This window comes from Prosopis cineraria, unplaced genomic scaffold (assembly GCF_029017545.1).
Source record: "Prosopis cineraria cultivar Desert tree isolate PC_DT_omini unplaced genomic scaffold, ASM2901754v1 PC6, whole genome shotgun sequence".
In the NCBI taxonomy this organism is placed as follows: domain Eukaryota; kingdom Viridiplantae; phylum Streptophyta; class Magnoliopsida; order Fabales; family Fabaceae; genus Prosopis; species Prosopis cineraria.
Window position 1 is genome coordinate 41,493,092 of NW_026555337.1, and position 15,616 is coordinate 41,508,707.

A 15,616-nucleotide genomic window follows, 5' to 3' on the forward strand; every position below is an offset into this window, starting at 1 on the left:
ATCTTCTTACTTCCCTTCATTGAACTTGTGCATTAGTTAATACCGTGGTTGCTGATTTTTTAGGATTAAAGACTATGTCAACTGTAGTTGTTTATATTGCATATTCTTTCAATTATTTGTCAAAATATCATCCTCATCTTATTTTATTTTGAAAATGAATAAATTAACAATTTGTCCTTGAATTGTTGTTTGGCTAATTAAATTTTAGTTCTCCAAAATTAGCAAATTTGCAAGTTAATAAATTCATACTCATTAACTTTTGAATGCTGACGCTAGATTGGCATGACAACTCAGGAATCAAATTCTTGGTTTGCTCTTTAGAAATGCTACGGTAAAATGAAAGTCGGACTCTGTTCTTTCTTACACATGTTGGAGATTGTTACGTGGAGGAGAGACCAAATTGGGGTATAACTAATCTAAGAATATCAAAATGGTCAAAATCCTGCCTCACAAAGTCAAAAGCCCACTCTATTGTTTCTTGCACACAATGGAATCAATATATCATAGAATAGAGTTCCACGCCAGTGCTTTTACTCATGGCATGAGACTCATTTCACTGTTCGTAAAACCATTTTTGGGTTGTGTCTGGGGGTGTTAACACGGCTTGCTTTGGGCTTTGTGCAAGCTGTATATGTTAAGCTGTTTTTTCAGTTAATATACATGGTACGTATCGGTTGTGCTGAAGCTAGTTCGAGCCGTCCATTTTTTTTTTTTAACATATATTTCCTCTTTTCTCTTCTCTCTCTATTTCCCCTTTTGCTTTCTTCGGTTCAAACCAATCTCATACATATTGCCTCTCTATTCAGCTGTTCTCCAAATCATTCTCACCTCTCTCTCCCCATATCTAGTCTTTATTTATCTTCTTCTCCATGCCTCATTGAGCTCGCAGAAAAAATTGCAGCAACCACTGTTGCTGGCTCTGATTTCTCTTCGTTGGCTCGAATATCACTTCCTCAATTTCCATGGTGGGATTTCTTCATTCTTTTTATTGTTTTCCTCTTGCTATTTTTCTTTCTTTCTTTTCCATCTTCATCTTTTTCTACACTTTTCTTCATCTTCTATTCCATCTTCGTTTGATGCTTTGCTCAAAATTTAAAGCTATAAATGAATAGAAGGAGCACGAAAGTGTGTGGGGCAGGAGCACGTACAACATTTTGATGACCAAGGACTTGAGTTTATATGCAGTTATCATCACAATCCATTAGACAGATTTTGTTGCAGAACCTCAATGAGGAGTCAAACAATGTTGTGGAGAGTGGAGGCGAACCTCAAACTGCCGGGACTTGAGTTTTAGAAGCAGTGGACTTACAAGAAGATGAAGATGCAGATGTGAAGCCATAGTCGGAGAGAAAATCAGAAGCAGTGGGTTGAAACCTACTAGAGTCACCGGCAGGAAGTCTCATGTAAGAATAAGAAGGTGACTCAGTGAACAACGACCTTAAGGGCTAATGCTTTATATAAATGCATTTGTCCATTCAAGAAAGTAAGTATCGTTAAATCAATTTATATTCCATTAGTATTACTCTTTGGCTTGGAAAAGTTTTGGATAGCAAGATGGTAATATGAATTAATTTTTTAACTGTATTCTACGTGCTTTGTAGAAAAGAAGAAGAAGAGCACCTGAACTAACACAAGCCATGTGTTTCACAATTGTACAAGTTTTTCATGCTAAAATTGTTGGGTCCAAAATAAAATTATGCATTGCTTGGCTTCTTTTATTTCTGTTTTCTTTCTCTTTTGTCTTTTCTTTCAATTTTTCATTAGTTATTTTCATTGTTTTTTCTTCAAAATAAAGTCGTCTTCTTTGTTTCCATTTTAGCTATTGGGTAAGGAAAAAATGGAGCTGGAACATGAATTCAAATTTTGAAGAGTTAAAGATCCCTTATTGGATCTTTAGTGTTCCTTTCCACTGCCTTTGGATCTTATATTCAGGTGGACAGTCAAACAAGTTTTGTATCTGTACGTATAAAGTATAATGTGGAGAGATAATGTTCTTCTCAGGTTCTTTTTGTCTGTGATTATTGATCAGGCATTTCATTCTGGCTTGCTATATACAGATACAACATTTTTAGTAATGCTTTTTAGCTTGCCATACATAGATAAAACATTAAAGGTATTGAAGAAAATGAATATGGTTGGAAGAGATTATCTACATGAAAACCCTATCAAATGCTATATAATTTGTAGGGTCCTATAAATCTTTTCCCCCCTAAAGGAATACTTCATTCAAACCAAATTGCAAAATAACAAGCATCTGCAAAACATGTAAAACAGAAAGGAAAGCAAACGTCGAAACAACAAAGAGAACATTTAAGGTCCTATAAATAGAACTTGTAAGTGGTAATTATAATATATGATAATTTATAAATTGTAATTTTTTCTTTCAAAGTTAATTTTCTTCTATCATCATTTATTGAATGGAAAATTAATTTATTTCCCCTAATGAACCAAAATTAATTTGGGAAAGGAAGGGTACACCCTAATAAAGTTTGACCTGTCATGAATAAGAGATGCTACAATGGGCAACCATAAAAAGCTTTACCAGTTACTTACTTTTTATTATGCTGCATCTTGTATGTGTTGCCAGCTGTTAGCTTCAGTCCCTATATGTTAAGGATAAAAATGATCAGCCCACAGTTTAACCCAAGACAAATAAGAAGCCCAAAAAGCAGAAGGCTAGCAACCAGTCCAAGTCTTGAATATGTTTGTTATTATAGATTTTGTAATAGCATATTCTTTATTCATTATTTAGAATTTTGTAGAACATATGACATGTACCCTATTGTAACAAACTCTTGTACTATATAATGAGTAGCAATCAGTCGTGCCACTCACATTAACTGAGCCTCCAACATCTTTCTCTACCTTTTTCAATTTGGTATTATAGAAGAAAGCATCTATGGCAACCTTCCCCATTCTCTCTACCTCCACTTCACCTCTGCATCATTCTTCTTCATCCTCATCCTTATTTTCTTCTACTTCTCCATTCTTTTCTTCAACTATTCTAGCTCACTCGTCTTCTCCAGTTACTACTCATGTGACCTTACCCTCCATTTCTCCTTCCACACCTTCCTTTGCTATTGTTGAAACTAAATCTATTCCACTCCTCAATAGCCTTAATCAGGCAGGATTTGTCAAGTTGGACAGATCCAATTATTTACTCTAGCATAATTTTGTTCTCTCTATCCTTTGAAGTCATAAGCTTGAAGGTTTTACTATTGAGATGAAACAATGTCCACCAGAGTTCATTTTTAATGGAAATAAAGTTATCATTAATCTTGCATTTGATGATTGGCATGCTACTGATAAATTAACATATGGTTGGCCTTTGGGTTCTATGACTCTTGAGATTTCAATGCAGGTGTTACATTGTCGTACAGCAGCAGAGTTCTGTAGAGTGGTCGCAAATCTTACATGTTCTAATGCTCAATCCCAAATTACATTGATGAAGACAAAGTTTCCATGTACTAGAAAAGGCTCCATGAAGATGAAAGAATATTTGAGAAAAATGAAGACTCTCAGATCATATGGCACTTGCTGGGCATCCTCTTCCCTTATCTAAACTTGTTATGCAAACTCTTGCAGGTTTAGATGCAAAGTATACTCTAATAGTAGTTCATCTAGCTGACAAACCCAACCTCTTCTAGATCGATTTGCATTCTTATCTATTGAACTATGAATGTCATCTTGAACACCTACATGGTGTTCAATCAGTTGGTATGGCCTTTGCTTATTTGAGTTTTCAGATTGATCGCTCTTTTTCTAGTAATTATCAGGAACCTCAAGGCTTACGCTCATAACGACGTGGTTCTAGTTGTGGATAAGGAAGTAAAGGCAGAGGACATAATGCACGTAATGGGAAGTTTTGTCATCTTTGTACACGTGTTAGTCATGAAGTTGCTTATTGCTTTTATAGATTTGATTGCAACTATTATAATAATAGTTATTCATCCTCTCCCGCTGCCTATTATGCTACCTTAGACATGATTCAGGATATGGAAAGGGATGACTCTCAATGATGCTTCGTGAGAAATCGAGGAGAAAATGAAGCAGCAATATTTTCACTTCTTCTCTTGAGGTATGTTTTTACTAGCTTTGTTAGATTGATGAAATTTTGGGCACAAAATTCTTAAAAGAACAGGAGAGTTGTAACATCTCAAAAATTTAACCTCCACAATTAAATAATTAAGCGTCATTAATAGAATTTACATGGTGTGTGGTCAAAGAAGAATAATAAGTGTTTTTAGTTGGAATTTCAAGTATAATTTGGATTCAAAGTAAAATTGGATCACTTGAAGGTCAAAACGTAAAGAAAAACAAGTAGAAAAGCCTGTGTCATATGCTGTGGTGCGTGCATGGTGCACAATGAAATTAGGTCCAAAGTGAAATTGAATCACTTCATCATCTTCCTCGCTACTTCGTCTCTCAGACTTCATGTTATGAGACTAATTTCACATGCTAAACCCAAACTGAGGGTGTTGCAGGCAAGATTCATAGAGCTACCAATTGAGGGAATTGAACTTCTCGAGGAGCTTTTCTAATGCTGATGGTTGCATCCTCAAGAGGTTGAACATGTAAAAAGAGAACGATTCCATATGAGAGCATCAACATTTTCTGAGCAAGAGAGGGGGGAGAGAGAGAGATAGGAGGGAGACATAAACAAATAAGGAGTGAGCGAAACTTCAAGGGTTCACAATTAATGAGGTTTCCTTAAAATTAATGGCAAGAGTTAAATTGCTCTTAATTTAATTGTTCAGAACTTAAAATATATCAAATACGAATTTAGATTTCAAATTGCCTCATAGTTCATGGTCCAAATAACTATTTAACCCTATAATAAATGGATTTATGCGCACAAAATTTTGGGTTCAAATTTATGTGAATATTGAAATTGTTTTTGCAAGAGCTATTCTCAATTAGACTTGATAATTAGGCTCAACAATGCTTGAATTTAAGCCAATCATATAGTTATATAAAAAATGGTACACACTTGTCTAAGATTCAAAATGAGCAACTGGGTGAAGCTTGCGTGTGCGGACAAATGGAGCTTGTGTTGCAGTGTTTCCTATCATAAGAACATAACTTTCATTTCACGTCTCTTACCATATTAAAATAGATGAAATCCCTATGTATCACATAAAGTCTGAGAAATGAGTAATCTTTTCATAGTTTATGAATAATATAACATAATTATATATATTGATGATACTACTGAAAAAGAAAAAAAATTAGTTACTCATCAACGAGAGATGAAGTCACAAATAAAGAGAATAAAAATTTGAAAATACATCGGAATGTAGAGGTGATGATATGAATAAACAACAAATTTTATAAGCACAATCTCATTCTCTTGCGGATATTATACATAGAATTGGGGAACCGAAAAGAAAACATGCATTACTAATCATCAACTCTCACCTACCTTCACTAAGAATGTGATGTAGGATGAGCTTGGTTTGCAACTTCAGGTGCTTGGTTTGTAGTACTGATTGTGCTGGTACTCGTGGATGATTTATATTGACTTGTACCTGATCCTTTTGTGGCCAAGCCAGTCATGAAGCTGCCCAAATCATCAAATTTCCAGTCAATCAAGTATCCGAGCTTTGAAGTTACAGTGCTTACTTCCATATCTCCAGAAAGCATTGCCACGACACGGGACATGGGTGGTCTTAACAATGGTGATGATTGAGTGCACAGAAGAGATATCCCTACAAGCCTTTTAACTTCTTTCTCGTTGAAACTTGTACCTGTTGATGGTCTAGGATCTACCAGTCTAAGTATAGAGTTGCTTTCATGCAGTTGCCAAGCCTATCAGCCCAAAAATAATTAAAACTAGTTAAGCCAAGGCCCAGAAATCATTCCTATTCTCTTCAGCTGTTAAGGAGTGAGTTTTCAAAAAATGGAAAGATGAGAATCAAATGATGTCATAACTCATCAGCACTATATGAGCCTGGAGATTGGGCAGGATTCTATGTTCTATGCTACTATAAAAGAATATGGGATGAAGTGAAGGAAATGTAATTTGACAATAAGAACACATCAGGACTCTTCCAGACAAAAGGGAGCTATTCACAATCTCCAACAAAGTGAGTGAAGTATTACTCAATATAATACCCACTCAATCGATATTGGAGACATTTTAGACATGTTCCGCGATGTTGTCCAAGAATGATTCATGATAGAGTGCGAAAATTTAAAATGTTTTCATAAGCCAAATGCATCCTAACAATCAAAGGAAAAAGAGAGGGATCACATACCCATTCTAGAAGAAACACTTTCTCCCCTTCCAGGCTTGAATCAAAATTTGGCCTCCCACTAACTATCTCCAGGGCCAAAACACTAAAGGAAAAGACATCTGCTTTCTTTGTAAGGTGACCACGCATGGCATACCCCGGAGCAAGATATCTTCTATTTGTACATAATAATTAATGTGGCACAATAATTAATGTACATAATGGCTTCAGAATGAAAAATGCCATGCATCATAACAAGGAACGTTTCAAATTTAAGGTGTGTTATGAATGCCCCTGATATTTATTACACATTTTATTTATTAGATTTATAGTGTGTTAGTTAAGGAAAAATTAAAATGAAATACAACTTTTGTAATTTCTTGTTTGAATAAAATAAACACGGACAAACAACATAAATAAGGTTAGATATCCATACTTCTTATTGCAGATTTTCTCAACCTCCTTCAAGTGTTATTCAAGAACATAATCTTTTTATACGTAATGTTAGATTGTCATTCATTCCAAAAGTTCAAGACAAGAGAAGATCAGTCCAATTATGTGTATCTGACAAATACTATTATTGTAAAAATAGTTTTAGTGTACAAGCTAGGTTAAAACCAGTCAGAAATTGAGAGTTGGGCCTCATAAATTGAGTCATCATTGATTTAGGCCTAACTAAAAAGAGTTGGACTTACTATTAGTCTGAGAGAGAGTAGCTTCAACATCATGAAACAACACTGTTGAAATAAGTGACACAATGCAATCTTTCTTCGTTGCATGAAGCAGTCTATAAAGACTATATTTCTGCATGGTCAGGACAGAGGTGTGGAAGCCACGCTCGTAATGAAAAACTAGTGTCTAGTTTTTTAGAAGAAGAGGATTATGTTATTAAGCTTGCATACAGAAAATCATTTTCATTAAAAAATGACATGGTGCGAGATAAAAACACAACTAAATAGACATAAACATTTATATCCCTTATCTGAAGGACCAGGACCCAAATAAATATATCTCTCTGAACAAAACTCTAATTTATGTTTATTATATGGCCTCAAACTTGGAAAGCAAGTACAATCGAAAATCTTCAAACCACCATAATTTGGTTTAGAACCAAACAAAACTTCAAATGGAGATTTCTGATCCAATATTGGAGTAGGTATCCTAATATTGGAGTAGGTATCCTGTTAATCACATAAATAGCATTCATAAATGCTTCCCATAAAAAGTGTAAAGGCATTAAGGCCTGAGCTAACATGCTTGATCCCATTTCAACTATGTGACGATGTTTTCTTTCCACATGTCCATTTTGTTATGACGTATAAGGGCAAGGATGATGAAATAAAACACCAAACTCTACCAATGCTGTTTAAAATCTTCTCCTCCCTAGTCACTTTGAAGGGCATTAATCCTTTTATCAAACTAATTTTCTACAAGCTAAGTTTTTGAAATTGCAGAAAAGCTAAAAGAGCCTCTCTCTTTTAATGAAGTGGATAGAACCACATAAAACAACTAAAATCATCAACAAAACTTATATAATACTTAAAATTAGATTTTGAAGTGACAGGAGCTGCCCCCATAAGTCAATATATATTAATTCAAGTGGTGCTTTAGTTTTAGAATCAAAAGATTGAAAAGGAAACTTGGGCATTTTACCATATTGCAAGCATTAAGAAGTCAAAATTTTCTTTATTGTCAAAAGAGATATTATAAATTTGTACGACATCTTTAACAACTTTACACGATGTATGGCCTAAACATCTATGCCAAGTATCCAAAGCAGCAAGTAAAGCTACCGGGTGTTCATTGGAGGTAGAATCATAAACTTGTGGAACACCATCAATTTTGTATAAGCCATCACACCATTTTCCTCTAAGAAGAATGTGTCCTGTTCTCAGTTCCTTCACATCACATAGATCAACAAAAAACTGAATAAGCATATCATTATCAAGAACAAGCTCAAAAACACTAATCAAATTTTTCTAAATGGAAGGCACAACAAAGAAGACCAAGGGAGGCACCAGTGAGAAGAGTGGAACATATAACTTTGAGTCCGATTAAGAGAGGTAGAGGAAGGCCTAAGAGAACACTCTTGGAAGTTGTTGAACGTGATCTCTTAATTAATAATATTTCTAAAAGCTTAATAAATGATAGAGCACAATGGCGTCTTGCAATCCATGTAGCCGACCCCACCTAGTGGGATAAAGGCTTGTTGTTGTTTGTTTGTTTTGTTTTGAAGGCACAACAAGCATATCTTTCAACAAAAGTTGAGAATTATTGCACTTTAGAGTACCAGTTGGATGACCAACAATAAATAACCTAACACCATTACCAACCATAAGTGTACTAGTGTGTGGTTGAGAATTCGAATCAGTGATCACATTTTGATGAGTGATATGGTAAGAGGCACTACTATCTAAGTACCAAGTCTTCATGTCGTGCACACCTGACAGATGAAGAGATGAAGTAATCCAGTATGCCAAAAGCCCAATTCTCTCAGAATTTCAAATGGCCCAATAAACCTAGGAGTCAATTTCTTTGCACGAATAGACCTCCCAATTCCAATCTGACCTTTAGGAACAACAAATTAGATAAAATCTAATCCCATATTACTTAATCCTATGGTCTAGAAGAAATTCTCCTTTCTCAAAGGAAAAATCCCAACACCCAAAATCACATTTAATGTTGGCCAAACATTAAATAGACATTAAAGCATAAGATTAAGCAACCAAAATCAACAATAAGCATAACTAATGAGTAAATACGAGTCTAATCCATCAATAGGTTCATAGTTCCTCTAAGTCTAAGAGATTTAGCCACACATTATTCTGGAAATAGCAAAACTGAAAAGAAAATACATCAAAACGAAGAAGTGAAGGAGAAGAAAGCTTAATCGGAGTGATTTTGGACAAAAATCACTAATCTCCTATGAAACCCAAGCTTCTCCACCTCATCCATGGTGTTTCTCCCTCTTCCCTGGTCAATTTGGAGCTGTTGGAGATGAAGAAAGACAAAGAATGACAAGCAACAATGTTCAGAAACCTAAAAATATCAATTTTTTTGCAAAGCTATGCGTTTCGGTAACTGACGATACTGTTGCGGCATAATCAGGCTATGTTGCAACATAATTCCCACAATTACTTAATTAGGCTGTAACATAAATCATGCTTTTTCTTTATCGTCAATCTTTATTTACATATAGCCCTTTAAGTCTTAATTTGGATTACCTTACACACAATATAAAATCATTAATGAAAGTTTAGCTCAAGTAATCCATTCATGTCAACAAGATATTACCAATTCTCCCTCCTCATATTCAAAAGAACTTTTCTTTCATTTTCTCAAATAATAGTCTCATTTTCTCTCAAATTTATTTAGATGACTCCAAATTGAACCTAAAATTTCCTAAAAACACATGAAAATAGTCATCAAACCCCCATACTTGAAGTCTTGCTTGTCCTCAAGCAAAAGAAAATCACTGTACAAAAATGACAACAAATTATGTGAATGTATTAAGGTCAAAAGCAATTCCAACTTTCAAGGATTCAATTTAATTAGAAACTTTTCCAACCTTCCAAGAATGCAAGTAACAAAGCAATTAATTAAACAAAGATAATTTTTAACAAGTTGTCCCTCATCGGTCAAGTGTTTGCACTCTACGCTCAAGGTGTTCAAATGTTAGTGTTTCTCTCATTTCCACGTATTGCAACCCATCTACCATATGCTTGTTTGTCATCTTAATCTCTGCTTAACTATGCCTATGCACACACAAATTAAAAGGACTTTTCAAAGGTTGTAATATTTCAAATATGATGATGAAATGAAATTATTCAATGGATCAAAATTACATACTCTAGTTAGTACTAAGCATCTTAAGTGAGAAATAAGAAAATTGAAGGACAAACTGCAACTATTTACAAAAGGCACCAATGAGGATCAACAGATTTTTTTTTTCATTTGACATTTTTTTTATTCACTATATATATATATATATTTTTTTTTTTGCACTTTCTAACTTTCTTTTCTTTTCTTCTTTGTTTTTGTAAATTTCACTTTCCTCTTTTCTTTCTATCACTTTTGAATCCCCACCTCAATTCTAATTCCTTCAATTTCCTTTATAAATGTACTACTTAGCACTTACCAAAGTAGTAAACGGGAATAAAAGATATGGATGAAAAGTGGATAATTCTTAGCAAAAAGGCTTATGGATGAAAAGTGGATAATTCTTAGCAAGTGGCTCAAACGAGTGAAACAAAAGTTAATTATGAAACAGGATGGATATTTGGCCAGACTAACTAAGAAAATGAACGCCTAAATTATTTTTGTGTATGCAAATGGCTATTGCAAGTCTCAACAAAGATTCAAAAGAAGTTCTAGAGATAAAATCACAATAAATGTACTCCCTCTTAAGAGAATATTAAATTTATGCTCAAGCTTCTCATAAGCTTTTTGGACAACCTACATTCAATTATCTAAGCTTAATTCGTTGCCTATTTACTAAAATTCTAAGAAGAAGGGACCAACTCCTAATCAAACTTAATCCTTTAAAGTTAGAATCAATTTAACCTTAGCAACATTCACAAAAAAGAAAAAAAAAAAGTTGACCTAAATAATATATTTGTAAGATTTTCAAAATTTTCAATTTTTTTTAAAGCTATTTAAGCTACTCACAAATATGGACAACTAATTCCTAACAAAATAACTCAAAGACTAGCAAGGTAACAATTAAGAAAGTAAGTGCTCCCTCCCCCACACTTAAATTAAACATTGCCCCAATGATTAAATAACAACTAAACAAGAGAGAGAGGGATCCTTCGTACTAGGCATAACAAAACCAGGCATCATTTGTACGGCACGCCACATCATATCCTGCCGCTTGTTGAATAGAACCTGCTGTGCTAGAAGGAGATCAAGGCGATCATGAACAAAAGTCCAAAAGGAAGCAAGAAGAAACACAGGGTCCACTGGTGCTATCTCAGTCACAGGAGCAAGTTGCTCCTCATTTGGTTGGGCCTGGGCCGCTCCCTCATCATCTGAACCAGCATTGAAAGAAGTATACTTGAGAGCAGACAATGGTTGAGGGCGGTCATCAGATGTGTCAACTGTCACCTTAGACTTCAACATAAGAGCGGTGAGTAAATGAGGGAAAATCATTGAAGCTCGTTGTCCGGATAGCTTAGTAATGCATTTCTTGATCGGAAAGAACATCAACACAGACAAATCAATAGGTAAATCTTGCAAAATGCAATAGATCAAAAAGGCCCGATCCCTAGTGACCGCAAAAACATGGGAGCTAGGCAAGACATTATGGGAGACAAAGTGAAGCCAGAATAATGCTTGCTGACACAAGTCATCCCTAACCAATTTAGAACCAATAGCAGTAGCTGTTTTCTTTTCAAGAACAGGGATGATGATCTCCCAATTAGGTATAATGCCCTCCTTTTTACACTTTTTAAAATGACAATCATTCACTGGAGGTAACTTATAATGAGCACGGATAACTGCAGGATTCACAACTACTTTGTGATGTCAGACCCAATAGTGACCCTCCTTACAAGAAGCAGCATTGGCATAAAACTCTCTAACCAAGATAGGTATATAAGGATCTAATTGGTGGAGAAACTGAGTCCATTTTTGCTGCTCTAAATTCTTCAAGATAGCCTTATCTCAAGGGATTTCAAAGAACCTATCCTCATGGAAGTCTTTGGAAGCTATGCTTGTGTCAAATCTGTCACTCGTAACTCGATCTATGAACTTGGAAAAATCAAATTTCCTCTTCTTTTTAAGGCTGGTTCAGTTGGAAGTTCTGGTGAATCGGAAGGGACTTGAATGTCCTTTGTCTTCCTTTTAGAAGTGGATTCCTTAGGTGGCATTCCTACAAAAACAAAAAGAATTTAAAAGAGAAACAAAAGAACAGGATAAAGACACGAAACAACAAAAGAACAACACTAACTAATAAACGGAAAAATCAAACCAAGGAAAATAAGACAAGAATAGCACCACAGAAAACAAAAACTAATGTGAAGAATGCCAACCTGTCTAATAGTACGTTGTGGGACAAATATTAAATTCAAAAAGGAACAGAAAAATCCAAAGAACCAAGTCAAGGCAACCAATGGCAAAAATTTGGCATATCTTGGAACAAATTGACCGAGAGAATAGAGACACTAAAAGCCAAATTACTCAGGAGAAAGACAGCAGCAACCAAAGTGCACTTATCACAATAAAAAAACCCAAAAAGAGTAGGACGCAGAACAAAGGTATCAATCAAGAGCCAGCATCCCAAAAACAATCCAGAATCAAGTTCACAGTCCCCAAGGCAACGAGCTCAAATGTCAACTGGATATAAACGAATCAAACTCAAATAAAGAGAGCAAAGAATCAGTGCAATATAATCCCAATATATACAATATCTCACGCAGAGTAGCAGAATTAGTGCAGCCAAATTCAAGTCGAGGATAAGTCTCAGGCCAGGAACAAATTCACAAGCTACAGAAACTAAAAGAAAGCAACTTAAATGAGAAAGAACCTCAGTCTAAACAAAGAACAAATAAAGCTGGGCGTGTGGATGACGAGTGAGAAGGGAAACTTAAAAATGAACTCAAACCAAAAAAGCTGAGGAAATGGATGGCATGAGCAGTAATAAGAACAATGGTGACAGAAAGAACGAAATCGAAAACCTGGAAGTGAAGATATGAAGGGGCTGGTGGCGATAGTTGGTGAAAACAGTAACTGAGGAGTGTCGCCGTCAATGGTGTGGCAGAAATGGATGAACGGCAGCACGGCGTTAAGCTGAAAATCGAACGAGGGATAAGACGAGCACAAGACAATGGTAAGATGAGCAACCACAGTGGCCGGAAAATGGTAGACGAGATGCAAGAGACTGAAAAGCGAATGGAAAGAACGACGCAAGCACGCTAAAAGGAAATAAAACTGGAAAATAGTGAACGACGGAGCTTGAGCAGACGTCAGGTAGTGATTACGGTGGCTAGAGGTTGACGCAGGTGGCCAGAGACGGTGGCCAGTGATCAGCGATCGTGGATAGAGGGAAGACAGTGGTGGGGGCTGATGGGGTGGGGTCTGCGGGTGGGGGGCACCGAAAGAGGGTGAACAAATTTTTTTATTATAATAATTCTAATAAGAATAATAATAATAAAATAATAACAAAAGAACTATACAGGATCTGTGGACATTTTGTTTTTTTTATATTTTTATTTTAAATATATATATACACACACACATGTAAACAGCTAATGATTAAAAAAATTACTTACTAAAAATGATTAATTATCAGGTTTTTTTCCTGAAATGTTTATTATTTTAAAAACAGAAACAGGGGAACCATTTATGTTGAAGCACCTCAAATTATGCCACGACATAATTGTTTATTGGAATTCACTAGATGATAACAGGTCCAATTATACCACAGCATAATCCAGTATGCTACAGCATAAATAGTAAAGACAGTAACAGTAGTAACAAACCAAAAAACAAACTACCCTCAACATGAAATCACATCAGAATCAGGCCTTTAAACGATCTCAATTAAAGCATATAAAATCACAATTAATATCATCAATGGAAATTAAATTAACAATGAAGATTAAGATGGCAAAACTGCTTGAAATTCCATAGCTAAGCTTGATTTTCACTTCCAACAATTTGATTCCAAGTAGCCCACACATGCAATTGCACAATGCACTTGAAAAACATAAAACACACTAAAATCCTAGCAAAAACAAAACAACCAAAACTAACTAAACTCAAAGAAAAGAGAAGAAATCTTAGGCTGTCTCCCAAATAGTGCTAATTTTATAGTCTTTAGCTAGACTTTGTCAAAACTCTTAGAGCTTGAGAAAAATTATGAACCGTGGTCTATTGGTCCACTTCACCACCATGATAAGGTTTCAACATTTGCCCATTCACTTTGAATTGATCCTCGGATTTCTCATCTTTAACTTCTACTGCCCCACTTGATGTCACAGAAATCACTTTAAATGGACTCGACCATTGAGATCTCAATTTTCCAAGAAACAACTTGAGTCTTGCATTAACAAGAAGAACTAATTGCCCCAACTTAAAAGTACGATGCACAATGTGCTTGTCCTGCCATCGTTTTGTCTGCTCCTTTTAAAGGCTTGCAATTTGAATTCCTTCAATTCATGAAATTGAGACAACCTTTTCATATCAGCTTGTTTAGGATCCAGATTCAATTGTTTGATTGTCCACCATGCATTATATTCTAGCTCAAGAGGCAAATGACATGCTTTTCCAAAAACTAGGCGATATAGGGACATCCTAATTGGAGTTCGGAAGGCTATCCTAATGGCCCATAAAGTGTCATTCAGCTTGTCAGACTAATCTTTTCTAGTTAAACCCACCATTTTCTCAAGTACTCGCTTGATCTCTTTATTAATCAATTCACAGAGACTATTAGTTGTGGGTGATATGCAAGAGACATTCTGTGGTGCACACCATATTTTGACAAAAGAGCCTTGAATTGTTTGTTGTTGAAGTGAGTGGCTTCATCAATAATAATTACCTTAGGAGTGCCAAACCTTATGAATATAAACTTCTTCAAGAACTGAATCACTATATTTCCATCATTAGACTGACAAGTCAAAGCCTCAGGCCATTTACTCACATACTCTATAGCAACAAGTATGAATTGATTTCCTCTTAAAGAGGGATGCCCTATAAAATCCATCCCCCAAACATCAAATAACTTCACTTCCAAAATCCCTAATTGAGGTATCTCATGCCTTCTAAAGATGTTTCCTATTCTTTGACATCTATCACACTTAGCAACAAAATGGTGAGCATCTTTAAATAAGCTAGGCCAATAAAAACCAAATTCAAGTACCTTAAATGCAATCCTTTGCCCCTCATATGCAGATGCATGACATGCATTCAATATGTCATCTTGTTTTATTTTAGGAACACATTTTTTAATAACCAAATCAGCACATCTTTTAAACAAAAATGGTTTCCTCCCAAATGTAAAAGTTGACATCATGCAAGAATTTCTTCTTTTGAAAAGGTTTCAAATAAGGAGGTAATACTCTACACATAAGATAATTCACAATATCTACATACCATGGCAAATCACGTGTGCTAACAACAAATAAGTGCTCATCAAGGAAATTTTCAGCAATCAACAATCCGGTACCCTAAATGATCAACAGCCTAATTTTTAGATCATTTCCTAATAATTATATGCACATCAAACTCTTGTAACAACAAAACCCATCTAATGAGCCTAGGTTTAGATTCCTTTTTAGTTAATAGATATTTAATAGCAGCATGATCAGTGTGAACTACAACCTTAGCACCCATCAGATAAAATCTAAACTTCTCAAAAGCAAAAACAATAGCAAGCATTTCTT

General features: G+C 35.2%; 1 protein-coding gene and 1 long non-coding RNA gene across 13 annotated transcripts; one reads left to right on the forward strand and one right to left on the reverse strand.

Annotated features, from left to right (window-relative positions):
- The first annotated feature begins 604 nt into the window (after nt 1-604).
- Nucleotides 605-5,244, forward strand: LOC129312898 (uncharacterized). Of its 3 annotated transcripts, none has more exons than XR_008593763.1 (4): nt 605-965; nt 1,099-1,483; nt 3,362-4,078; nt 4,485-5,244. It is a non-coding gene; the product is annotated as an uncharacterized LOC129312898 (long non-coding RNA). The 3 variants fall into 3 exon arrangements; XR_008593764.1 differs by having other exon boundaries at nt 1,113-1,483; XR_008593765.1 differs by having other exon boundaries at nt 1,116-1,483.
- A 67-nt stretch (nt 5,245-5,311) lies between these two features.
- LOC129312897 (probable LRR receptor-like serine/threonine-protein kinase At1g56140) lies at nt 5,312-13,309 on the reverse strand. Of its 10 annotated transcripts, none has more exons than XR_008593759.1 (6): nt 12,911-13,309; nt 11,051-12,105; nt 8,677-9,221; nt 6,929-8,131; nt 6,258-6,408; nt 5,312-5,808 (listed from the first exon to the last, which is right to left on the reverse strand). XR_008593759.1 is itself a non-coding variant. In XM_054955674.1 (4 exons), exons 2-4 carry the CDS (start codon nt 8,086-8,088, stop codon nt 5,428-5,430), a joined length of 594 nt encoding a protein of 197 aa, XP_054811649.1. In that variant the 5' UTR covers nt 8,089-8,131; nt 8,677-12,105; the 3' UTR covers nt 5,312-5,427. The 10 variants fall into 10 exon arrangements, 4 of the variants coding, with proteins under 4 accessions (XP_054811649.1, XP_054811652.1, XP_054811651.1 ...); XR_008593762.1 differs by having other exon boundaries at nt 6,258-6,405; nt 6,929-7,037; nt 8,027-8,131; nt 8,677-12,105; XR_008593760.1 differs by having other exon boundaries at nt 6,929-7,037; nt 8,027-8,131; nt 8,677-12,105.
- Between the last annotated feature and the right edge of the window lie 2,307 nt (nt 13,310-15,616).